Source organism: Vipera ursinii (assembly GCF_947247035.1).
Source record: "Vipera ursinii genome assembly, chromosome: 1".
Classification (NCBI taxonomy): domain Eukaryota; kingdom Metazoa; phylum Chordata; class Lepidosauria; order Squamata; family Viperidae; genus Vipera; species Vipera ursinii.
This window is the reverse complement of record NC_139512.1, coordinates 356,340,564-356,366,835: the sequence shown is the minus strand read 5'-3', so window position 1 is coordinate 356,366,835 and position 26,272 is coordinate 356,340,564. Positions and strand designations below refer to the sequence as shown.

At 46.7% G+C, this 26,272-nt stretch overlaps 1 protein-coding gene across 1 annotated transcript; it reads left to right on the top strand.

Annotated features, from left to right (window-relative positions):
• Positions 1-311: 311 nt before the first annotated feature.
• On the top strand, positions 312-22,186 carry TAX1BP3 (Tax1 binding protein 3). The gene is made up of 4 exons (XM_083379895.1): positions 312-464; positions 16,843-16,962; positions 18,072-18,149; positions 20,872-22,186. The coding sequence occupies exons 1-4, from the start codon at positions 426-428 to the stop codon at positions 21,019-21,021; spliced, it is 387 nt and encodes a 128-aa protein (XP_083236021.1). The 5' UTR covers positions 312-425; the 3' UTR covers positions 21,022-22,186.
• The last annotated feature ends 4,086 nt before the right edge of the window (positions 22,187-26,272 follow it).

The following is a 26,272-nucleotide window of genomic DNA, read 5'->3' as shown; positions in this document are numbered from 1 at the left end:
GTTCTCTCCGCGCGCCTTCCATAGAGTCTTGGCAACACCCTCTCCCCCCCCTCCCCTGCCCTCGATGGCCCTTTTGCGTCTGAGGCGTTTGGAGCCGTCGAGAATGACAGAGGCCTAGAGCGTCGCCGGATTTCCTTCCTGTGGAACGTGGACACGTCCTGGGGAGAGGGGACAAAAAAAATATAAAAAAAAGCTTAGGCTCCGCCCACTGCGTTAACCCCCCCTCCGAGGAGGAGGGGTTTGAAAGGAAGAGGGAGAAGGGGGCGGGGCCGGCGGGGACGAGGGGCGGGGCCTGACAGGGCGGTGGGCGGGGCCTGACAGGGCGAGGGGCGTGGCTCCGCCGCCCCGCTCCCTCCGCTTTTGTTCCGCCGGAGGCGAAGCGACCGGAGCGGCTTCAGCGCCGGGCGACGAAGACTCCCGGAGCCATGTCCTACATCCCGGGCCAGCCCGTCACGGCCGTGGTGGTAAGCCGACCTTCCCGCCCGAGCCCACCCCAACCCCCGTCGGACTACAAAGCCCATCCTCCGCGGCCGGCGGGAGAGGGTGATGGGTTGTTAGGGTCCCAAGCCCTCGAGGCGGCGGTCTCGGGAGGGGTGTGTGTGTGTCTGTTTTTCCGCGTCGGCTCTGGGTTTCGTTTGCGCCTTCTACCCCCCCCTTCCAGCCCGTTCCCACGACCGGCAGATACGTGTCAGGCTTTCCCGGCGTGGGGAAGGGAACCCTGGCGGGCGGGCGTGGTCCACACGTGGAAGGAGGGAGGGAGGGGGAGGGGAAATCCGGCTTGTTGGGGGCGGGAGAGGAGCCCGAGGAGGCAGCCCCGTCCCCACAACCTGCCGGGAACGGGACCCCGCAGCCTGGCCGGGCAGGCGCTGGCTCTCCGGCTTAGCAAAGTTGAGGACGGGTGGACTTTTAACTCCAGCCTGTGATTAGTCACCTGCCGGCCTTTTGGAGGGGAGGAATGGAAAAAAAATCCGGCCGTCTGAAAGCGGCTGAGGTTGAGCAAGTCCCGGGACAGATTTCCTGGCGGGGCTTTTTTCCCCTTCAGTGCCCGCAGCTTTTCCCCTTTCTTTGGGGTCCTCCAGAGAGCCTTCCATCCCCCTCCCCTTTCTCCTTCCTCCTCCTTTCCTCCCTCCCTTCCTCCTCCTCCTCCTCCTCCTCTGCTTCCTTTCTTCCTCCTTTGCTCCCTTCCTCTTTCCTCCCTTCCTCCTCTGCTTCCTTTCTTCCTCCTTTCCTCCCTTTCTCTTTCCTCCCTTCCTCCTCTGCTTCCTTTCTTCCTCCTTTCCTCCCTTTCTCTTTCCTCCCTTCCTCCTCTGCTTCCTTTCTTCCTCCTTTCCTCCCTTTCTCTTTCCTCCCTTCCTCTGCTTCCTTTCTTCCTCCTTTCCTCCCTTTCTCTTTCCTCCCTTCCTCCTCTGCTTCCTTTCTTCCTCCTTTCCTCCCTTTCTCTTTCCTCCCTTCCTCCTCTGCTTCCTTTCTTCCTCCTTTCCTCCCTTTCTCTTTCCTCCCTTCCTCCTCTGCTTCCTTTCTTCCTCCTTTCCTCCCTTTCTCTTTCCTCCCTTCCTCCTCTGCTTCCTTTCTTCCTCCTTTCCTCCCTTTCTCTTTCCTCCCTTCCTCCTCTGCTTCCTTTCTTCCTCCTTTGCTCCCTTTCTCTTTCCTCCCTTCCTCCTCTGCTTCCTTTCTTCCTCCTTTCCTCCCTTTCTCTTTCCTCCCTTCCTCCTCTGCTTCCTTTCTTCCTCCTTTCTCCCTTTCTCTTTCCTCCCTTCCTCCTCTGCTTCCTTTCTTCCTCCTTTCCTCCCTTTCTCTTTCCTCCCTTCCTCCTCTGCTTCCTTTCTTCCTCCTTTGCTCCCTTTCTCTTTCCTCCCTTCCTCCTCTGCTTCCTTTCTTCCTCCTTTGCTCCCTTTCTCTTTCCTCCCTTCCTCCTCTGCTTCCTTTCTTCCTCCTTTCCTCCCTTTCTCTTTCCTCCCTTCCTCCTCTGCTTCCTTTCTTCCTTTTATCCGTTTCTCTTTTCTTCCTCCCTTCTTTTCTCCCTTCCTCCTCCCGTTCTCCTTCCTTTTATCTTCCTTCCTTCTTCCTCTCCACTTCCTTCCTTTCTCCCTCCTTTTCTCCCTTCCTTCTGTTCTCCCGATCTCCTTTCCTCCCTCCCTCCCTGCCTTTCTTTCCATCTTTCCTTCCCTTTCTCCTCCCTCCCAGCCTTTCTCCTTCCTCATGTTCTTTTCCCCCACGAAAACAACCCCATCAGCTGGGTTGGGCTGAGATAGAGGGACGGACTCAGAGTCACCCATCGGGCTTTCATGCCTAAGGCAGGACTAGAACTCACATCTCCTGGGTTCTGCCTTTGGGTTCTTGGGGCCTCCCTTCCGTCCTCTCTTCTCCCCACTGAATCCCCCTTTGAAGACCCCGCCTCATCATGGCCGCTGTCCTCGCTTCAGCCCGCCTTGAGATGTTTTGATTCGCATCTTGTACAGCTGATTTCCCGGCATGACGGGGGTTAAAGGCAGCTGGTCCTCAGCTTAGCGACCGTTTGAAGTTCCGACAGCACTGGAAAAAAGTGAGTTACGGCCATTTTTCACCCTTAACGACCATCGCAGCAGCATCCCCCTGGTCACCTGATTCACATTCAGCTGCTTGACAACCAGCTCACTTATATGACAGTCGCAGCGTCCCCGGGGTGGTGGTTGGGGGGGTATCACGTGATCCTCTTTTGCGAACTTCCGACGAGGAAAGTTAATGGAGGGGGGGGGGGAAAAGCCGGATTCACTTAACGACCGGGTTGCTAGTTTAGCCACCGCCGCGATTCGCTTAACGAACTGCGGCGAGGAAAGTCGTAAAATGGGTCAAAACTCACTCGACAAGTTTCTTCTCCCTTGAAACACTTCTCACTCGACGTAAATTTTGGGCTCCATCGTGGTCGTAAGTTGAGGACTGCCTGGCTTCCACTCTGTGCAAGAAGATTAACTCGACCATTCCCAGCAGGTGGATTTCTGCAATGGAAGGCTATCCAATGTCTTCTTAAAAACCTCCAGTGACGGAGCGCCCATGATTTCTGGTGGCAAGCATTTGGAGAATAGCTTGACTCCCTCTTCTTTGGGGCAGCCCCTGAGATACTGGAACGCTATCGTGTCCCCCCTCGTCCTTCTCTTCATTAAACTAGACATACCCAATTCCAGCAGCTGTTCCTGATATGTTTTAGTCTCCAGTCCCCTGATCATCTTCGTTGCTCTTCTCTGCACTCTTTCTAGAGTCTCAACATCTTTTTTACAACATGGTGACCAAAACTGGATGCCGGATTCCAAGTGTGGCCTTACCAAGGCCTTGTAAAGTGGCATTAATACTTCACGTTGTCGTCCACCAGGCTATTTGGCTATTGACAAACTCCACCCTTGTCCTGCCTTGGGGCGCTTTGGAGAATAGCTTGACTCCCTCTTCTTTGGGGCAGCCCCTGAGATATTGGGACACTGCTATCATGTCCTCCCTCATCCTTTCCAGGACCGTTGTAACTTTGAACGGTCACTAAACGAATGACTGTAAGCCGAGGACTCCCTGTACTTCCATGTTTTAATTCTTGCAAGGAGTCTTCAGCAGCCTCGGGCAATTTAATCATCGTCATCAAGTTGACAGGGACCTTGGAGGTCATTTAGTCCAACCCCACGCTGAGGCAGGAAACCTATACCATTTCAGACAAATGCTTGTCCAATCTCTTATTAAAAACTTCCAGTGTTAGACCATAGGGACGCGGTGGCTCAGTGGGTTGGGATGCTGAGCTTGTCAGTCAGAAGGTTGGCAGTTTGGCGGGTCGAATCCCGAGTGCCGCGTAACAGAGTGAGCACCTGTTACTCGTCCCAGCTTCTGCCAACCTAGCAGTTCGAAAGCACGTAAAAAATGCAAGTAGGAAAATAGGGACACTCCGGTGGGAAGGTAACAGCGTTCCGTGCGCCTTTGGCGTCTAGTCATGCTGGCCACGTGACCACGGAGACGTCCTCGGACAAGCACTGGCTCTTCGGCTTTCAAACGGAGATAAGCACCGGCCCCTAGAGTCGGAAACGACTAGCACGCATGTGTGGGGGAACCTTTACCTTTACCTTTAGTGTTGGACCATTCACAACTTCCACTGATTAATTGTTCTCAATGTCAGAAAATTTCTCCAGTGATGGAGCGCCCACGATTTCTGGAGGCAAGGAGTTCCACTGGTTAATTGTCCTCACTGTCAGGAAGTTTCTCCTTAGTTCCAGGTTGCTTCTCTCCTTGATCAGTTTCCATCCGTTGCTTCTTCTCCTGCCTTCAGGCGATTTGGAGACTAGCTTGACTCCCTCTTCTTTGGGGCAGCCCCTGAGATACTGGAAGGTTGCTATCATGTCCCCCCTCGTCCTTCTCTTCATTTGACTAGACCAGGGGTAGGCAACCTCGGCTCTTTTATGACTCATGGACTTCAACTCCCAGAATTCCTGAGCCAGCCATTCTGGCTCAGGAATTCTGGGAGTTGAAGTCCATGAGTCATAAAAGAGCCGAGGTTGCCTACCCCTGGACTAGACATTCCCAATTCCAGCAACCGTTCCTTGTATGTTTTAGCCTCCAGTCCCTTGATCCTCTTTGTTGCTCTTCTCTGCCCTCTTTCCAGAGTCTCAACATCTTTTTGACATGGTGGCGACCAAAACTGGATGCCGTATTCAGTTGTTACGATTGTCCCAAAGGTGTTTTTCCAAAAAAAAACCCCACCCCAATAGGACTTTCTCATTTTGTTTGGTTTTTTTTCCTTTAAAATGTTTCGCTTCTCATCCGAGAAGCTTCTTCGGTTCTTTTTGAAAAGCGCCTTTGGGACCCTTCTCCATAAGCAAAGTCTGGAGTGAAAGTCATTTACAGGCAGTCCTCTGCTTACAACCATTCATTTAATGACTGCTCCAAGTTACAGCGGCACTGAATGTCAATTGTGACCGCTTTTCACAGCGGTGACCTTCGCAGCCTCCCCGTGGGCACGTGATCAAAATTCAGACTGCTTGGCGACTGGTTCATACTTATGACGGTTGCCACGTTCCGCAGTCACGTGATCCCCTTTGGCGATCTTCTGACAAGCAAAGTCAATGGAGGGAGGGGGGAGGGGGAAGCCAGATTCACTTTTAACAACCGGGTTACTAAGTGAACAACTGCAGCGATTGCCTTCACAACGGTGGCAAGCAAGGTCGTAAAATGGGACAAAACTCACTTAGCAACTGTCTTTTTTTTATTGAAAAGTTTTATAAAAGTTACAATATCATCCCATCCCCAACCCACCCCTAAACCCCCCTCCCCCTCCCCCACTTCCCAAAGCTGATTACAGGGTTACAAATATATAATAATCATAATCTAACTAACATTAACCAACTATATAAATAACCAAATACATATTTTTTTTAATTTTAATTCCATTTATATCCCGCCCTTCTCCGAAGACTCAGGGCAGCTTACAAGCTTAGCAGTAGCCTTCATTCTATGTATATGCCTGCTTATTAGGGCTTTCACACACACCCCAAGCGGCATTATTACAAAGTCAGCTTATTGCCCCCAACAATCTGGGTCCTCATTTTACCTACCTGGGAAGGATGGAAGGCCGAGTCAACCTTGAGCCTGGTGGGACTCGAACCTGCACTATTTGCAGGCAGCTGGTGTTACTTAAGGAGGCATTAGCCCACTGCTCCACCAAGGCTCTTTTAATGCACTTTAACCCGCCTATAACATAATTACAAACAATCTAAAAGTATTCAACTTATACTAATACAATAATAATACCATATAATATATATATTATTATAACTAATAAAAAAAATTAAGTTATAACAATCTAAAATTTACTCCTAAGCTAAATGGAACTTTTTAGTCCCATATTTTTTCAGCAACTGTCTTAGCGATGGAAATTTTGGGCTCGGATTGTCCTTATAAGTTGAGAACCACCCGTAATTCCTTCCTTAGAGGTTTTTTTTTTTTTTTAGGGGTGGGGGCAGGTTAGCTTTCCTTTTTTCCCTTCTGAAATCTGCCCCTTTTCCATATCCCCATTAAACGTCCATGGAGATTCTCAGCCATCCAGGTCATGGCTGTCCCAACCATGCCTTTTTTTTCAGGAGGGAACTGAACTTTCTTGTTTTCCCTTTGAAGACCTTTCGCTTCTCCTCCCAGAAGCTTCTTCAGCTCTGACTGGATGGTGGGGGAAGGGAAGGATTTATACTCCTTGCAGAGAGCCGGTCGTTTGCATTCCTTTTAGAGAGTCATTGAGGCCGCTTGGAGGTTTATCTGTGCCCTCGGGGTCACCTGAGTGGTGCAAATGGGTGTGGAGCCATCTTGGAACTGCTGAAAGGACTGTGCTGTCGACTGGACATAGATGATGTTGTGCCCCTCCCCCCTCTGTTGAGGGAGGGCTGTTCAGTCTTGACCTAGATGGCCTCTTTGACCCCCCCTCTTTCAAACCAGCGGTCCTCTCTGTCCAAAATGTGGATTTTGCTGTCTTCGAAAGAGCGGCCTTCGTCTTTTAAAGGCAGATGGGCCGTTGAACTCTTGTCCTGAGGGGTTTGTTCTGCTATGGTGTGCCACGCGGTTGTGAAGTGGTTGTTTTGTTTTGTACAGATCTGCCCCGTGCCAGGGGTCTTCCAAGTTGGCCCTTTTGATGACTTGTGGACTTCAACTCCCAGAATTCCTCAGCCAGCGTGCATGACTGAGGAATTCTGGGAGCTGAAGTCCACAAGTAGGGGTCTTCCAACTTGGCCCTTTGATGACTTGTGGACTTCGACTCTCAGAATTCCTCAGCTAGCGTGCCTGACTGAGGAATTCTGGGAGTTGAAGTCCACAAGTCATCAAATTGGAAGACCCCTGTCTTAAAGCATCCTGGCTGAGGAATTCTGGGAGTTGAAGTCCACAAGTCCTAAAAGGGCTGAGTTGGAAGACCCCTGTCTTAAAGCATCCTGACTGAGGAATTCTGGGAGTTGAAGTCCACAAGTCCTAAAAGGGCTGAGTTGGAAGACCCTTGTCTTAAAGCATCCTGGCTGAGGAATTCTGGGAGTTGAAGTCCACAAGTGCTAAAAGGGCCAAGTTGGAAGACCCCCTGCACCAGATCAATCTCTTCCTCTTTTAAACCCCTCTGGGGGGGTGGGGGGACCGTCTGGTTTGCTTCACGCAATAGCCGGGAGGAATGAAATGTGTTGCAATCTTGAGACGGGAAGGACTTTATCGTGTGTGAGCTATGATTAGTTGTGTTCGCTTTTCTGCATGCAGCAAATTAAACACATGTTTTGTTCTAATCTAAAGGAGTGAATCATGCGTTGGGTTAGTTAGCTCAACCGGAGGAATGTTGTTGCTTGCCCCAAAACCTTGTGCGTGCTTAGGTGCTGATTCCCTTACCTGTGGGATTAAAACAAACAGAAATGATTTGATATCTGTAATACGAAAGGTTAGACATTAAAAAAAAAATCCAGGTTGTAAAAAACCAACCCGGCTGCAAAATTCAGGGAAGAGCTATTAGCGAGAGACTCAGCTCAAATTGGTCCTTTTGGTAAATGGGTAGTTTTTATTAATTTATTTATTCAGAGCTGTTGAGGAGAGGCTTAGCTCGAGTTCATTATTTTGGCAAAGGGGTGGTTTTATTCATTTATATTTTAACAGGTGCTAGGGAGGGGCTGAGCCCAAAGTAGCTCGGTGAGTAGATGAGTGGTTGTATTTATTATGAGCTATTAGAGACTCAGCCAAGATTGGTAATTTTGATAGGTGGGTGGTTGTTATTAATTTAATTTATTAAGAACTGTTAGAGAGCTCAAAATCATTTTACATGATTGGTTTTATCAATTTATTTATTAAGAGCTATTAGGGAGAGAGTCAGCTCAAAATCATTTTACATGAGTGGTTTTATTAAGGAGAGAAGCAACCTGGAACTAAGGAGAAACTTCCTGACAGTTAGAACAATTAACCAGTGGAAGTCCTTGCCTCGAGAAGCTGTGAATGCTCCAACACTGGAAGTCTTTAAGAAGAGACTGGACAGCCATTTGTCTGAAATGGTGTAGGGTTTCCTGCCTGAGCAGGGGGTTGGACTAGATGACCTCCAAGGTCCCTTCCAACTTCTTCTTCTTCTTCTTCTTCTTCTTCTTCTTCTTCTTCTTCTTCTTCTTCTTCTTCTTCTTATTATTATTATTATTATTATTATTATTATTATTATTATTATTAATTTATTTATTAAGAGCTATTAGGGAGAGAGTCAACCCAAATTGGTTATTTTGGTAGATGGGTGGTTTTTATTTATTTATTAAGAGCTATCAGAGACTCAGCCAAGATTGGTAATTTTGATACGTGGGTGGTTTTTATTAATTTATTAAGAGCTATCAGAGACTCAGCCAAGATTGGTAATTTTGATACGTGGGTGGTTTTTATTAATTAAGAGCTATTAGAGACTCAGTCAAGATTGGTAATTTTGATAGGTGGGTGGTTTTTATTAATTAATTTATTAAGAGCTGCTAGGGAGAGAGTCCTCTTAAAATCATTTTACATGACTGGTTTTATTCATTTATTTATTAAGAGCTATTAGGGAGAGAGTCAGCCCAAATTGGTTATTTTGGTAGATGGGTGGTTTTTATCAATTTATTTATTAAGAGCTGTTAGGGAGAGAGTCAGCCCAAATTGGTTATTTTGGTAGATGAGTGGTTTTATTTATTAAGAGCTATTAGGGAGAGAGCTCAAAATCATTTTACACAAGTGGCTTTATTAATTTGTTTATTAAGAGCTGTTAGGGAGAGACGCAATCCAAATTGGTTCTTTTGTTAGAGGGGCAGTTGATACCTTAAAATTTGTTTAATGAATACACACTTGGAGGGCAAGGAGAGAGGAACTACTTTGCCCGCTGCTGAAAATCATAAAAATCAGGATTCATGAGAAACTCTTAAAAACTCCCATTACCTGAAGGATTTGAAACTTTAAAATAACCCAGTTAAAGATTTCCTTAGTGATTACATTATCTGTTTTTCAGTTGATTTTGCCAGCTTTTCTCTCCAGCTACCCCCTCTCTTAGAAGTTTGACAACGAAATAAATCAAACTTGGTACCTGCAAATGTTTTTTTTAAAATTTTAATTCCATTTATATCCCGCCCTTCTCCGAAGACTCAGGGCGGCTTACAAGCTTAGCAGTAGCCTTCATTCCATGTATATGCCTGCTTATTAGGGCTTTCACACACACACCCAAGCGTCATTATTACAAAGTCAGCTTAATTGCTTAATTGCCCCCAACAATCTGGGTCCAAGATGTATTGGACTATCTGTAATGGTACTGCGTGCATGATGTATCTTTATATACATTTGATTTTTAATGACCTCACATGGCCAGACTGGGACAGCCAAAGGGCCGGAGGTGGCTTGGGGACTGTAAAATGTCCAGGTCTAGTCTAGATCAAGTGATCCCTAAGCATTCCTGGCCAAATAGGGGCTTATAATCTGGCTTTTTGTGGTCCCAGGCCAAGAGTTTCACTCTGACATGGTCCCTTATCTTGTCAGTAAAGTAGGGAGAAGCAGAGAGAAGGTTGAATCCTGGCCAGAAAAGAGAAATATTGCAGAAGAGTACTAAAGACATTACAGCCATGTTTTTCAAACTTGGCAACTTTTAAGATGGGTGGACTTCAATTCCCAGAATTAAAGCATGCTGGCTAGGGAATTCTGGGAGTGGAAGTCCAACCCTCTTAAAACATGCTGACTGGGAGATTCCAAGAGTTGAAGTCCACTTATCTTAAAGCATGCTGGCTGGGGAATCCTGGGAGTGGAACAACAACCCTCTTAAAGCATGGCTGGCTGGGGAATTCTGGGACTGGAAGTCCACCCCTCTTAAAGCATGGCTGGCTGGGGGATTCTGGGAACAGAAGTCCACCCCTCTTAAAGCATGCTGGCTGGGGAATTCTGGGAGTCGAAGTCCACCCATCTTAAAAGCACGCTGGCTAGGGAATTCTGGGAGTGGAAGTCCAGCCCTCTTAAAGCATGGCTGGCTGGGAGTGGGTCCACCGCTCTTAAAGCATGCTGGCTGGGGAATTCTGGGAGTCGAAGTCCACCCATCTTAAAAGCATGGCTGGCTGGGGAATTCTGGGAGTGTAAGTCCACCCCTCTTAAAGCAGGCTGGCTGGGGAATTCTGGGAATTGAGCTCCACCCATCTTAAAGTTGCCAAGTTTGTAAAAACACTGCTTTATAAACAAAGTGAATAGGTGAGTCTCACCCTCTAAACCTCTTTGTTAAATTTAACTTTTGCAGTATCTAAATGGCTGATACGGTTGCTAAAGATAGAACGGGCTTATCTTATCCTACAAGGGTGAACCACCACAGTCCTAAAAAGGCACTTGCTGCACAGATTTCTTTAAGAAAGTATTTCTCCCACAACACCGGAGACCAATCCCTTGTGTGTCTAATCACACTTGGCCAAATAAAGCTGTTCTGTTCTGTTCTACAAGCAGTCCTCAGCTTGCAGCCGCAACTGACCCCCCAAATTTTTTGGTTGCCAAGTGCAACATTTGTTAACTGAGTTTTGCCCCGTTTTATGACCTTTTTTTGCCACAGTTAAGTGAATCACTGCAGTTAAGTTGTTAAGTTAGTCACACTGTGGTTAAGTGAATATGGCTTCCCGACTGACTTTGCTTGTCAGAAGGTCGCAAACGGGGATCATGTGACTGCGGGACACTGCGTCCGTCATAAGTATGAACCAGCCAGGCATCTGAATTTTGATCACGTGGGGATGCTGCAATGGTCATATCTCTGAAAAACGGTCATAAGTCACTTTTTTCAGTACCGTTGTAACTTTGAACAGTATTCTATTCCAAATTCTATTCTATTCCAAATTCTATTCTATTCCAAAATTCCTATTCTATTCTATTCTCTATTCTATTCTCTATTCTATTCTATTCTATTCTATTCTATTCTCTGTTCTATTCTATTCTAACTATATATTCTACTCTGTTTAATTCTTATTCTATTCTATGCTATTTGTTCTATGCTATTTTCTATTCTGTTCTATTAATATTATTCTATTCTACCTCATTGTTTTATTCTATTCTATCCTTTTCTATTCTATCCTTTTTTATTCTTTTTCCCTATTCTATTCTGTTCTGTTCTGTTCTGCTCTGCTCTGCTCTGCTCTATTCTATTCTCCATTCTATTCTATTCTCCATTCTTATTCTCCATTCTTATTCTTCTATTCTTCTATTCTATTCTATTCTATTCTTTCCATATTCTATTCTATTCTATTCTATTCTATTCTATTCTATTCTATTCTATTCTATTCTATTCTATTCTATTCTATTCTATTCTATTCTATTCTATTCTATTCTATTCTATTCTATTCTATTCTATTAATTTTCTACATTACTGTTCTGATTCTCTTCTCTTCTAGTCTACTGTAATTCTCTTCTAATTCTATTATGCATCTTAAGTCTTGTACCTCAAGACGAGCGGTTTTGCAGGATTTGGATGCCCCCAAACTTCAGGGTTTCTTTATTTTTTTAAATAATAGATTCCTCTACTCCCTTGGACTTCCATGAGAGACACCTTCCAGCTTTTTTTTCTTTCTCCAAAAAAAAAAAAGCACATCCAACTCCAAAATGAGAGGAAAGTTGGCATTCTGGACGCCGGCCGCTTGCCAGCCCTTCTGGCAGCCATCTGGTTTGAAATGCCCCCGCAGGATTCCTCGTCTTGTTTCAGATGCTTCCAATTTGCCAGCCGTCCGTCCGCCCGTGCTGCCAAGGGCCTCGTCTGCTTTTATCTTTCTCTCCAGTCAGTTCCCAATTTATTTGAGCCTCCGGGGAGGAAACACATAAATGGGTCCTTTTTTACAAGAAGCCAAAAAAAAAACACCGCCCCAGCTTCTTCTTAAATAGATATTTGGCCTCCCGGGGGTGGGGGGAGGGAGGAAAAAAACCCCATCTTCTCTAAAGAAGAAGATGGGGGGGGGAAAGGGGGCACGTTGCAAAAACAAAACAAAACACCCAATTGATCCTGATGGTTAGGATGCCACAGAGTGCCCACAGTCCTTGCGGCAGTCTCTTGTCTGACCCACATGAACTGGGGACAAAGGGTCTCTGTGAATTGTAGCGGGGGGGGGTTGGTGGTCTTCCCCGCTGTCCTATAGATAGATAACTCTTCCGTTGGGGGCTACAGGATTCTTGGTGCCTTCCGCATCCTTTTGCACGTCTGGCCTCCGTGTACGGGGCTCAAAATGTCCAACTATTATATATAGCAATAGCACTTAGACTTATGTACGGCTTCATAAAGCCCTCTCTTTACAGAGTCAGCCTATTTGCCCCCAAGAATCTGAGTCCTCATTTTACTGACCTCGGAAGGACGGAAGGCTGAGTCAACCTTGAGCTGGTCAGGATTGAACTGCTGGCAGTGGGTAGAGTTAGCCTCCAATATGGCATTCTAATCACTGCGCCACCATGGCTTGCTTCCTTCCTCCTTCCTTCCTTCCTTCCTTCCTTCCTTCCTTCCTTCCTTCCTTCTTTCTTTCTTTCTTTCTTTCTTTCTTTCTTTCTTTCTTTCTTTCTTTCTTTCCCTTTCCTTCCTCCCTTCTTCCCTCCATCCCTCCCTCCCTTCCACACTTACCTACTTATTTACAGACTTACTGCCTCACAATGCTTTACAGCCCTCTCCAAGAGGTTTACAGAGCCGGCCTATTTGCCCCCAACAATCTGGGTCCTCATTTTACCGACCTCAGAAGGATGGAAGGCTGAGTCAACCTTGAGCCGGTCAGGATCGAACTGCTGGCAGTGGGCAGAGTCAGCCTGCAATGCCGGATTCTAACCACTGCGCCATGACAAGGAAGGAAGGAGAAAAGGGAGGGAGAGAAGGAAAGGAAGCAAGCAATAACAATAGAACTTAGACTTATATACCGCTTCACGATGCTTTACGGCCCTCTCTAAGCGGTTTACAGAGTTGGCCTATTTGCCCCCAACACTCTGGGTCCTCATTTTACTGACCTCCAAAGAACAGAAGGCTGAGTGAACCTTGAGCCGGTCAGGATCGAACTTCCTGGCTGTGGGCAGAGTCAGCCTGCAATACCGCACTCTCACCACCGCGCCACCATGTCTCTAGGCGGGATTCTAACAGCCTGGCCTGGCTCCAAGTCAGGCAGCAGCAGGATGGCCCAAAGTTCAGGTAGTCCTCGCCTTACAACCACAGCTGAGCCTCAAATTACTGCTGCTAAATAAGGTGACTGTTGTTCAATGAGTTTTCCTCCCTTTTACCACCATTCTTGCCGCAGTTATTCAGTTGTTATCAGCAGTTGACGGATGGTAAATTTGTCAATGCCCGTGGCACACAAGTGGCACTCCAGATGTTTTGTGACTGCCCCCAACTCCTCTATTCCTAGCGATGCTACCTCGCTGCTTTCTTTTGACACCGTCGTCCTATTTCTGTTTGCCGGCCTTTGCATTTTGCTCTGTTTTGCTTTCTCTTTCTCTTCTTATTCTGCCTCCAGAACTTGCCACATTCCACTATCCAAGACTTTTTGGTCTTTCTTATTGACAATTGTTCACGTCTGGGGTGTTGTGTAGCAGGGGCCTCCTCTCTGTTTGAATTCTAAAACCCCAGAGCAATTTAAGCTTGTTCTCAGGGGCTGCCCCAAAGAAGAGGGAGTCAAGCTCTTCTCCAAAGCACCCGAAGGCAGGAGAAGAAGCAACGGATGGAAACTAATCCAGGAGAGAAGCAACCTGGAACTAAGGAGAAACTTCCTGACAGTTTGAACAATTAACCAGTGGAACTCCTTGCCTCCAGAAGTGGTGAATGCTCCAACACTGGAAGTTTTTAAGAAGAGACTGGACAGCCATTTGTCTGAAATGGTATAGGGTTTCCTGCCTGAGCAGGGTGTTGGCCTAGATGACCTCCAAGGTCCCTTCCAACATCATCATCATCATCATCATCATCATTATTATTATTATTATTATTATTATTATTATTATTATTATTATTATTATTATTATTATTATTATTATTATTATTAACCTGCCTCCAGAAGCTGTGAATGCTCCAACACTGGATGTCTTTAAGAAGAGACTGGACAACCATTTGTCTGAAATGGTATAGGGCAGACATGTCAAACACAAGGCCCGGGGGCCGGATCCGGCCCGCGAAGTGGTTACATGTGGCCCGCGAAGCCATCCTGGAAACAGTGAGGGAACGGCCCCCACTGCCTTGGCCCTGGCCCAGAGACCCTCCTTCTGCCAGAGCCCCTCAGATCTGTCCCAGTCCTGCCCAGGCCCCCATAGGCACCCTTGATGCGAAAGATGCAGAGCTGGCCACGCCCACCCAGTAGGCCACACCCACCCAGGCCACACCCACCTGGCCCCCTGAGGGCAACTGCAATGCTGATGCGGCCCTCAATGAAATTGAGTTTGACACCCCTGGTATAGGGTTTCCTACCTGAGCAGGGGGTTGGACTAGATGACCTCCAAGGTCCCTTCCAACTTTAATAATAATAATAATAATAATAATAATAATAATAATAATAATAATAATAATAATAATAATAATAATAATTTATTGTATTTTAATTCTATTTATATCCCGCCCTTCTCCGAAGACTCAGGGCGGCTTACAAGCTTAGCAGTAGCCTTCATTCTTATGTATATGCCTGCTTATTAGGGCTTTCGCCCCCCCCCCAAGCGGCATTATTACAAAGTCAGCTTAATTGCCCCCAACAATCTGGGTCCTCATTTTACCTACCTGAGAAGGACGGAAGGCTGAGTCAACCTTGAGCCTGGTGGGACTCGAACCTGTGCTAATTGCAGGCAGCTGGTGTTACTTAAGGAGGCATTAGCCCACTGCTCCACCAAGGCTCATATGGAATAGAATAGAATAGAATAGAATAGAATAGAATAGAATAGAATAGAATAGAATAGAATAGAATAGAATAGAATAGAATAGAATAATAGACAAAATGGAATGGATTGAATGGAATGGAATGGAAGAATATAGAATAGAATATTACAGAATATTATAGAATAGAATTACAGGATAGAATATGGAATATGGAAAATAGAATATGGAATGGAATAGAATAGAATAGAATCTGGAAGGGACCTTGGAGGTCTTCTAGTCCAGCCCCCTGTTCAAGCAGGAGAACCTATGCCATCTCAGACAAGAAACTGTCTAGCCTCTTCTTAAAAACCTCCAGTGATGGAGCGCCCACAATTTCTGGAGGCAAGGAGTTCCACTGGTTAATTGTTCTAACTGTTAGGAAGTTTCTCCTTAATTCCAGGTTGCTTCTCTCCTGGTTGAATTGCCATCCGTTGCTTCTTCTCCTGCCTTCAGGCACTTTGGAGAATAGCTTGACTGCCTCTTTATTTATTTTTTTTATGTCTTGGGCTACAAATGTACAGGTAGTCCTCGACTTACAACCACAGTTGAGTCCAAAATTTCTGTTGTTCAGTTAGTCAATCCGGCTTTCCCACATTGACTTTGCTTGTCGGAAGGTCGCAAAAGAGGATCACGTGACCCCGGACACAGCAACCCTCAACTTACGACTTTAGTTGAGCCCAAAATTTCTGTTGCTAAGTGAGACGATTGGTAAGTGAATTTTGCCCCCTTTTGTAACCTTCCTTGCTACAGTTGTTAAGTGAATCACTGCAGTGCTTAAGTTAGTAACACGGTTGTTAAGTGAATCTGGCTTCCCCGTTGACTTTTTCGGAAGGTTGGAAAAGGGGATCACATGACCCCAGGATGCTGCAACTGTCATAAATACGAGTCAGTTGTCAAGTGTTTGCATTTTGATCACGTGACCACGAGGGATGCTGCAGCGGTTGTAAATGTGAAAAATGGTCATCAGTCACTTTTTCCAGGGTCGTCGTAACTTTGAACGATCAGTAAATATACTGTAGTAAGTCAAGGGCTACCTGTACTCCCTCAATTGTTTTCCTGGGGTGTTTTTATTTTTATTTATTTTTCAAGTTTATATATAAAATTGATATAGTCCTCAACTTCAACCATCACAATTAGGGCCAGAATTGAAGTCGGTTTTACAATGGTCATAGGTTACGACGGTGATGGGTGGTCTTCATTAATGGCTGTTACTTGAGGACTACGTATACAGTCCTTGACGTACGACCACAATCAAGCCCCAAAATTCTGTTGTCAAGGAAGTGAGTTTTGTCTCATTTGACGACTTTTCTTGCCACAATTGCCCTCCTCCACTCCAGAAACCCCATTTCCTTCCAGTCCTAAAGTTACCTACTGTGTTTCCCCAAAAATAAGACCGGGTTCTTTTTTTTTTTTGGCCTCCAAAAGAGGCACTAGGTCTTATTTCTGGGGTAGGCCTTATCTCACCTCCAGCACCACCCAGCCGGTCCACTTCTTCTGGGGCCGAAGTTCTGCAGCTGCATTCGGGCCTGCATTTTGCAGTAAGGCCTTTCTGGAAGGCCTAAGCAGCCGAGTAGCGAGCTATGGCCTTCCAGAAAGGCCTGTGACTGAGAAATGCAGGCCTGGCTGTAGAAGAGACCTCAGAAGAAGTGGGCCGGCAAGGGGAGACTTGGCCGCAAGGTTGTTAAGTGAATCCGACTTCCCCCATTGGCTTGTCTTGTCATGAGGTCGCAAATGGGGATCATGCGACCCCGGGACACTGGAACTGTCACAAGTACATGCCAGTTGCCAAGGATATGAATTTTGATCACATGAACACCGGGATGCTGCAACGGTAAAAACTGTAACTGTAAAAAGAGGTCGTAAGTCCCTTTTTTCAATGCCGTTGTAACCTTGAACGGTCACTAAACAAAACGTAAGTCAGGGACGCCCTCTGTAGCACTCAAGACCACACTGCTTGTGTTTTGAGCTGTGATGGAGTCATAGGTGAGCGCTCAGATTTGGCTCTTCTTTTCTCTCCTTAGCAAAGGGTTGAAATCCACAAACTCCGTCAAGGCGAGAATCTCATCCTGGGCTTCAGCATCGGAGGTGGGATCGACCAGGATCCTGCTCAGAATCCCTTCTCGGAGGACAAGACAGACAAGGTTGGCACGGAGCCTCCTTTAGGGATGGATATAATAATAATAATAATAATAATAATAATAATAATAATAATAATAATAATAATAATAATAATAGTCACCAAGCATCTGAATTTTGATCATGTGAACATGGGGATGTTGTAATGGGTGTAAGTGTGAAAAACAATCACTTCTTTCATTGTCGTTGTAAGTTTGAACTTACAAACGTTTGTAAATGAATGGTTGTTAAGTCACAGACTTACCTGTATATATAAAAAAAGAGGACAGAATGATTGCCTGAGTTGGTCTTTCCCAACCTTAGCAACTTTTAAGATATCTGGACTTCAGCTCTTAGGAGTCAATCAGCAAGAGACAGTGAGAAGGCGAGTTCTAATTCCGTTTTAGGCAGGAAGGCTGATTGGGTGATTTTGTGCCAATCGCCAGGAGATGGTGAGTTCTAGTTCCGCCTTAGGCTTGAAACCCAGCTAGGTGACTTTGGGCCAATCGCCAGGAGACGGTGAGTTCTAGTCCCGCCTTAGGTAGGGAAGCCAGCTGGGTGACTTTGGGCCAATCGCCAGGAGACGGTGAGTTCTAGTCCCACCTTAGGTAGGAAAGCCAGCTGGGTGACTTTGGGCCAATCACCAGGAGACGGTGAGTTCTAGTCCTGCCTTAGGCCTGATACCCAGCTGGGTGACTTCGGGCCAATCAGTAGGAGACTGGGAGTTCTAGTTCCATTTTAGGCAGGAACTGAGCGATTTTGTGCCAATCACCAGGAGACGGCGAGTTCTAGACCCACCCCTAGACCTGACGGCAAATTGGGTGGCTTTGAGCCAGTCCTTCTCTCTCACAGTCCAACCCACCTCACAGGGTTGTTTTTTTGTGGGAAAAATAGTAGGGTGCAGGAGCATTAGGCGCGGGTTCCCCAACTTGAGCTACCTAATTAAAAAGAATAAAGACCGGATAAAAATAAAATGACATAAAACGGAACCTCCCATCCTATTTATATGTCTAACAATGGCTGGAGAAAGAGGGCAACAGAGTAAGCAACCTGTGGGGGAGGGGGGAGAACAGTTTCATGAGAGATCATCCAGGCAGTGACCCCCCCCACCTCCTGTTTTTTCCCCCTCCTCCAGGGCATATATGTCACTCGCGTGACAGAAGGTGGACCGGCAGAAATGGCTGGGCTTCAAGTCGGCGACAAAATCATGCAGGTAAAATTCTGTTCTGATTAAGGGCCAGCTGGACGCTTTGCCCTGCTCTCCCCTTCCCTCAGTGTCTTTAAAGCCAAATTGATGGAGATTTTTATTATTATTATTAGCTCACTCCCCCGGAATTTGGGGACTTGGCTGGGCTGATGCAGGTGTCTCAATGCTGCTAACATCGGATGTTCTTGCTTGACCACATAGGGAGATGTAGCCTTCTTTTAACTCGTATATTACTTTTAGAGCTAGAATTAGTGGACGTTGGTGGGGGGGGAGTAGGGAGAACGCATCTCCAGACTGTTTGTAATAAAGAGAAGAGTTTGGCGGGTTGTTAAACAGGAGGGGAAACTTTGCCTTTTCAACGAATTGGAGAATGTGATTTAGGACGTTTCAATTAAGGGAGGGAATTGTGTTTGACAGGAGGTGTCCAGGGGAGGAGAATTCTGGCTTCTAATATGTACCTGCCGAAGCTATGCAATTATAATAAAAGATTGTTTAAGGTAAACAATGCCTTGAAGTTCTTTGAAGCACTGCATTTGTCGGAACTAGGACAGCAGGATTTAAATTATATTTTAATACAGTTTGCTCTCTTTGGGAAGAAGGGTTGTTCACGGTGTCGCAAAAATCAGGAGGAGCCGCAGTGCCTGTTCTGATTCTCACGTTTTTATGAAACAAATCACTTTTGGTGAGCCGTTGTGAAGGGGTTCTAGACTAATTTGGGGCTTCAAATTATATTAATTGAATTCAATGCACTTAAGAGTCGCTTTGAAATGAGATGGGTGGCAAATCAATTTAACAATAATAATAAAAATAAAAATAACAATCTTTTGTTCATGGTGTTTTGCTCACCTTCTTGCAAAGAAGAGTCCCTGATCCATTGTTGCCCCAAACCAGAAAGGGTTTGTTAGCTAGCAAACCATTTCTGGTTTTGGGCAAAACGATCGGGGACTCTTCTTTGCAAGAAGGTGAGCAAAACACCATGAGCAAAACATCGTTCTTTTTTCCAACAGAGCCTCTTATTTACCACAGAGCCCAGAGTCACTTTTTTAACGGAGGTAGACATTTTCTAAATTTGATATATATTTTATTTGAGGGAATTGACTATTATTAAAAGGTAAAGGTTCCCCCGCACATGCCTGCTAGTCGTTTCCAACTCTAGGGGCTGGTGCTCATCTCAGTTTCAAAGCCGAAGAGCCAGCGCTTGTCCGAGGACATCTCCGTGGTCATGTGGCCGGCATGACTAGACGCCAAAGGCGCACGGAACACCGTTACCTTCCCACCGTAGTGGTCCCTATTTTTCTACTTGCATTTTTACGTGCTTTCGAACTGCTAGGTTGGCAGAAGCTGGGACGAGTAACAGGCGCTCACTCTGTTACGCGGTACTTGGGATTCGACCCGCCAAACTGCCGACCTTCTGATCGACAAGCTCAGCGTCCTAACATAGCGCTTCTGAAGAGTCCATAAAGTCCAGAGATACGTGTGCCCTTCTGATTCATTTATTTACCTACTTACGGAGCAGGAAATGCAGTGGTCTTAATGTGGTGGGCAGCTAATTTCACCAAGGGGCTATAGGAGAAAATGGGCCGTTGCAATTGGGTTGCAAAGGATGATAGGAATGCATGCACTCACACCTGTAAATTGCAAAAAAAAAAAAAATAACATTAAAAAAACATAGTCACCTTCAAAAATAGTCCTCAACTTACAACCACAATTGAGCCCAAAATTTCTGTTGCTAAGCAAGGCAGTTGTTCAATGAGCTTTTGCCCCATTTCACGACCTTGCCGCCGTTATTAAGGGAATCACCGCAGTTATTAAATTGATGATGATGATGATGGAAGGGACCTTAGAGGTCATCTACTCCAACCCCCTGCTCAGGCAGGAAACCCTATCCCATTTCAGACAAATGGTTGTCCAGTCTCTTCGTAAAAGCTTCCAGTGTTGGAGCATTCACCACTTCTGGAGGCAAGGAGTTCCACTGAACAATTGTTCTCACTGTCAGGAAATTCCTCCTTAGTTCTAGGTTGCTTCTCTCCTTGATGAGTTTCCATCCGTTGCTTCTTCTCCTTCCTTCGGGTGCTTTGGAGAATAGCTTGACTGCCTCTTCTTTGGGGCAGCCCCTGAGATACTGGAAGACTCCTATCATGTCACCCCAGGTCCTTCTTTTCATTAAACTAGACATTCCCAATTCCTGCAACCGTCCTTTGTATCTGGAATTAAGGAGAAACTTCCTGACAGTGAGGACAATTAACCAGTGGAACAGCTGGCCACCAGAAATTGTGGGCACTCCGTCACTGGAAGTTTTTAAGAAGAGGCTAGACAGTCACTTGTCTGAGATGGCATAGGTCCTCCTCCTCCTCTTCTTCTTCTTCTCCTCCTCTTCCTTCTTCTTCCTCCTCCTCTTCCTCCTCCACCACCTTCTTCTTCCTCCTTCCTCCTCTTCTTTTCCTTTTCTTCTTCCTACTCCTCTTCCTCCTCTCCTTTCTCCTTCCTCCTCGTTCTTCTCCTCCTCCTCCTCCTTCCCTCCAGTCACCCCCCTCCTGTTTGTTGCTCTTCTCTGCACTCTTTCTAGAGTCTCGACATCTTTTTTTACTCCTTCTCAAAATAAAAGCAATCCATGCAGGCGAGACAGGGACAGCCAAAGAGCCAAAGGTGGCCTGGGGTGGTGGTGGCCATGAAATACCCAGGTTTTGATCTTGAGGCTTACCATAAAACCACTCTTGAATTCTTGCAGGTGAACGGCTGGGATATGACCATGGTGACTCACGACCAAGCTCGCAAGCGGCTGACCAAGCGGAACGAGGAAGTGGTCCGCCTCCTGGTGACCAGACACTCTCTGCAGAAAGCGGTCCAGCAGTCGATGCTGTCCCAGCCGTGCCACTGAGTGGCGGGGGTGGGTGGGGGCGCAAGCGATGGTCTTCAGGACAAGGCGGAGAGATGTCGAAAGGTGGACCACAGCTCTATCCTCTGTTGACCTGAGAACCACCTTCTTTTTTTTTGAAAGACACCTCCCAACACACCTATGCAAAGATGGCTCTCGTCCGTTCCAGGGGTTCCCCCACAGAGGGGGCAGTTTGATGCCCACCTAGATCGGAGACCGTGGGCATCAAACCGCAACTAGGGGAAAACCTGGTTCTGATCCACGGTGAGCACCTTCCGCCTGAGAGGGCTCGGCTTTTTGTCCCAGGAGTTCTCCAGCGGATACGAGTCCGTTCTTAAATTCCGTTTTTTGTCAGGCGGCCATTTTGATAAGACGAGATGGCCTATGCAGGGTGCTTCTTGCAGTCCTCCTTATCTAAACCAAAGTTTTTAATGCCAAGAAATCTAGAATCCTGCCCTGGGCTGTGTTTGTAGAGGCAGCCAACCGTTGGCTTGTGTCTTCAGATCCTTAGTGGAAGGCCGAGAAGCCAGGCATTTCAAATCAGTTCCTCTTTCCGGAAGGGCTTGGCAAGTCCTCAAATGAAGGCAAACAGTTTTGGTGGCCTTAAGCCTTCATTTGCCTGGCCCTCTGCTCAGCCAGGATTCCCATTAACCGTCATCTGTTGGAAACGGGCCGATGCTAGTGACTTCTGCGCTTACGAGACGCCTTTGAACCCCGTTCTGTCCGAAGGCTGCAGTTTCTACCCTCGAGTGCGTCTCTCGTCTTTCCCAAAGTTTTCCCTCCCCATCACGACTGTCGTGCCGATTTCTCCTTTTGTACCTCTTGTAAATAACGTCCCTTCCAACCTTTTGTATCACTAACTTATTTCAGTATATTACTGCCGTTTTGACTCGTGCGCCGGTTCTAACGTCCGGGCCCTTGAATCTCGGCCCGTCTTGTGAGGAAGATGTGTCACAAGACTCACAACTCTCCTTACCTGCTTCTTCATCCCTGTGGTTTGTCTTTTCGAAGCGGAAACGGCGGTGGGAAAGGACGGCCCCTTTCGACAAAGCCTTGTGGGTTGTTATTTTTTTTGTACCGCCTGATCACATCAATTTAATTTGGAGGTTAAAGCGACCAACTTGCTGCTCTGGATTGTTTTACACAAAATAAACCAAGCTGGACTTCTGATCTGTCTCTTCCTTTTTTTAAAATAATAATAATAATAATTAAGCTAGAAGCCTGGAGCCAATAGAAAAATTGCATATATGTCCAAGTAGATTAATGAGAAATGTCTCATTCTGTGGAAACATTGTAGAGGTACAAATAGTTCTCAACTTACAACCGTTTGTTTAGTGACTGTTTGAAGTTACGACAGGGACTTACGGCTGTTTTACACACTTGACTGTTCCAGCATCCCCGTGGCCACATCATCAAAATTTGGATGCTTGGCAACTGGCATGTACTTGTGGCAGTTGTAGCGTCCCAGAATCATGTGATTCCCCTTTTTGCGACCTTGTGACAAGCGAAGTCAACGCATGTCATTAATTTAGCAACTGCAGTGATTCAGTTCACGGTGGCAAAGGAGGTCATAAAATGAGGGCAAAACTCACTTAACAATTATCTTCCTTAGGAACGGAAACTTTGGGCTCCGTTGTGGGCATATGTTGGGGACCACAGACAATTCTTGACTTAAAGCCACAATTGGGATCAGAGTTTCCGTTGCTCAGCGCGCGCCCCCCTGCCCCCAGGGCTTTGTTAAGTGAGTCGTGACTGACTTTACAAGCCTTTTTTGCCATGGCTGTTAAGCAAATCATTGCAGTTGTTAAATGAATCGTGCGGCCATTAAGCAAATCCTGCTCCCCCACTGACTTTGCTCAATAGAATAGAACAGAACAGAATACAATAGAAAAAAGAATGCAGAATACAATAGAATAAGAATATAATAATAGAATAGAATATTAGAATAGAGTAGAACAGAACAGATTAGAATAGAATACAGAATAGAATAGGGAATAGAATAGAATAGAATATTAGAATAGAACAGAATATTGAATAGAGTAGAATAGAATAAAAATAGAATTAGAATAGAATAGAACAATGAAAGAACGGAACAGAACAGAATAGAATAGAACTGGAAGGGACCTTGGAGGTCTTCTAGTCCAGCCCCCTGCTCAAGCAGGAGAACCTATACCAGGGGTCAGCAACCTGAAACTGTGAAAGAGCCACTCGGAACCGGTTCTCTCACAAAAGGAAAAACTGGAAGCCGCAAAAAATGTGTGCGCATGGGCGTACATGCGCGCATGCGCAGAACAGGGTTTGACTGAAGAGTGGAGCCAAGGCGAGATATGCACCTACCCTGCATATTTGAATTGATTGGTTGAACTTTTTTTAGTCCCACTTTTTTTGGGGGGACTGCACATGGCAGAAGACCGGGAGCCGCAGGAGACGGCTGAAAGAGCCGCACCCGGCTCCGGAGCCGCGGGTTGCAGACCTGTGACCTATACCATCTCAGTACAAGTGAAGATGGCTGAGAAGGTCACAAATGGCAGTCACATGAGCCAGGATACTTTAACCAGGATAAATCCATGGTTAGTGACCATTCGAAGCTACAGAAGCACTGGAAAAAAAGTCACGAGCAGTCCTCACACTTAATGACCATCGCAGCATCCTCAGACACGTTAAAATTCAGGCAACGTGGCAACCAGCATGTATTTATGAGCATCGCAGCATCTCGGGTCACCATTTCTGGCCTCTTGCACCTGGCTTCCAACAAGGAAAGCCAAATCAATCAACAGTCGCCCAATTCACTTAACAACTGCAGTGATTCACTTAGCAACCGTGGCGTGATAAAAGTCATAAAATCAGTCGAGAATCAATTAACCAGAGCCCCGATTAAGAATCGTAATTCCGGTCCCAATGATTTTATTTTAAGAAATTTACACAGCAGCACCAATTCCCACATAAGTGACACCGGATGGCTTATGACATGGTCGTAAGTCGAGGACCACCAGTCCTGAAGGTTCCCTCCTAAATTAAAGGCTTTTGAGGTTGAAAGAGCTCAAGTGCCATTTCATGCTAGAGAAGAGGTCCCCAACTTTTTGGGCACCACCAGAGGCCCGTTACATGGAGAGAGGTTTTTCCGCGGACCGGAGAGCGTGTGGTTTTGTGTGCTGCCTGCATCCCACGGATGGAGCTTTGCTTCTTTGTGTGAACCGGCTGCTGGCACGCTGTGGCCCGGTACTGGTCCACAGTCTGGGGGGGGTGGGGTTTGGGACCCCCGTGCCAGAGAACATCTGAAGGAGGGATGGTTGAAAGGAAGCCATATTGGCGAAATATCAGGATTCTGGAGGCAGCTTTTTAAACTGACAGGTAACCTTGGATAAAATGATGTCTTTGACTAATTCTTTGAAAAGATTCTTCTTGATTTGATCCCAAAGGAAGTGACCAAGCTTTCAACTGGAGCGGCTCTGTCCGGGATTTATCCTGGACCCAGCTTTTCCCCACAGCCTGTTGGGCTCTAGGATGGGCTTAGCATCCCAGCTGAGTCTTCCTGAAGTGGAAAGTCGAAAGGCCCGTCCCCATCCCACCTTGGCTAGGCCACAATTAAGCCCAGATAGAGATCTTCCAGATCCCTTTATTCCTAATCAATTGCAACAGTAGAAGAGCCTATTTGTAGCTCAGGATTGAACTGTGGGGTCCTTGGTGCCCTCTGAGCCTGGTGGTTTCCTTGAGGACGTTTCATGACCTGACTAGGTAACATCATCAGTGGCAGAAGGGAGTGGGATTTGCTCCCTGTTTAGGTACCAATGGCTGGCCCTGTCAGGGCAATATTGCAATCAAGGAACTATCAACTCAAGACACACACATTGGCAACAAGTAAACAGCAGCCCAGTCAAAGAACCATCAAGAATATTCCTACCATAACTTGACAGGGCAAGCCGTTGGCAATTCCCCACTCCCTCCTAACACTGATGATGTTACCTAGCTGGGCCATGAAAGGTCTGCAAGAAAACCACCCAGCTCGGAGAGCACCTGGGACCTTCCTCTTATCCATCCATGTCTCTCCTCCTCCTCCTCCTCCACCACCACCACCATCTATCCAACAGCCTAATCAAGGAACCACGAAGATAGTGATGGCGAACCTTTTACAGACCGAGTGCCCAAACCGCAACCCCAAACCACTTACGTATCGTCGGGCCCCGGGTGGGCGTGGCTGTGGTAACGGAAGACTGGGTGGGACTAAAAAGTTCAATCAATTCCAACTTTGGAAGATCTTTTTTCTCCCTGCGAGAAGTTGAAATTGATTGATTGAAACCCCCCCCTTTTTTTTTTTTTTGCACACAGAGGCGGAGGCCTAAAGTGAAAAGATTTTATAAAACCCAGCTGAAAGCCTAGGACTGGGACGACGGCGTGCGTGCGTGCGTGCCCACAGAGAGGGCTCTGCGGGCCACCCCGGCACTAAGAACATTCTTACCAACAGTGACAGGGCAAATCTATAACAGCAACCCTCCGCCCCTTCTAGCACTGATGATGTTACCTAGTTGGGTCATGAAACGTCTGCAAGAAAACCACCCAGCTCAGAGAGCACCAAGGACCCCACAGCTCTCCTCCTCGTCCTTCCCTTCCTCCTCTTCACTCCCTTTTCTTCTCCTCCTCCTCTCCATAAACTCCTCCTAGCACTGATGATGTTCCCTAGTTGGGTCATGAAACGTCTGCAAGAGCCTTGGTGGAGCAGTGGGCTGATGCCTCCTTAAGTAACACCACCTGCCTGCAATGAGTGCAGGTTCGAGTCCCACCAGGCTCAAGGTTGACTCAGCCTTCCATCCTTCCGAGGTAGGTAAAACGAGGACCCAGATTGTTGGGGGCAATAAGCTGATTTTGTAAAAATGCCACTGGGGGGGGGCTGAAAGCCCTAATAAACAGGCATATACATAGAATGAAGGCTATTGCTAAGCACATTGTGCTTTAGATTGTAAGCCGCCCTGAGTCTTCGGAGAAGGGCGGGATATAAATGGGATTAAAAAAAAAGAAAAAACCCACCCAGCTCGGAGGGCAGTAAGGACCCCACAAACTGCAACACCCTCCCCCTGAGCAGATCCCTGTGTCTTCAATCCCGGTTAGGTCAAGTGGGTCTTACTGAAACCCAACTACAGGCTTGTCACGGTTACAGACGGGGTCTCTGCGATCCCTTCCGGAGGGACCCACAATCTCACTCGGCTTTTCCTGAACCTCTTCAAACCTCACTCGGCTTTTCCTGATCCCCTTCAAACCA

Coding starts and splice junctions, on each gene's coding strand:
- TAX1BP3 (XM_083379895.1), top strand. CDS start 426: ATGTCCTACATCCCGGGCCAGCCCGTCACGGCCGTGGTG. Junction 465..16,842: donor AGCCCGTCACGGCCGTGGTG/GTAAGCCGACCT, acceptor TTCTCTCCTTAG/CAAAGGGTTGAAATCCACAA. Junction 16,963..18,071: donor CGGAGGACAAGACAGACAAG/GTTGGCACGGAG, acceptor CCCCTCCTCCAG/GGCATATATGTCACTCGCGT.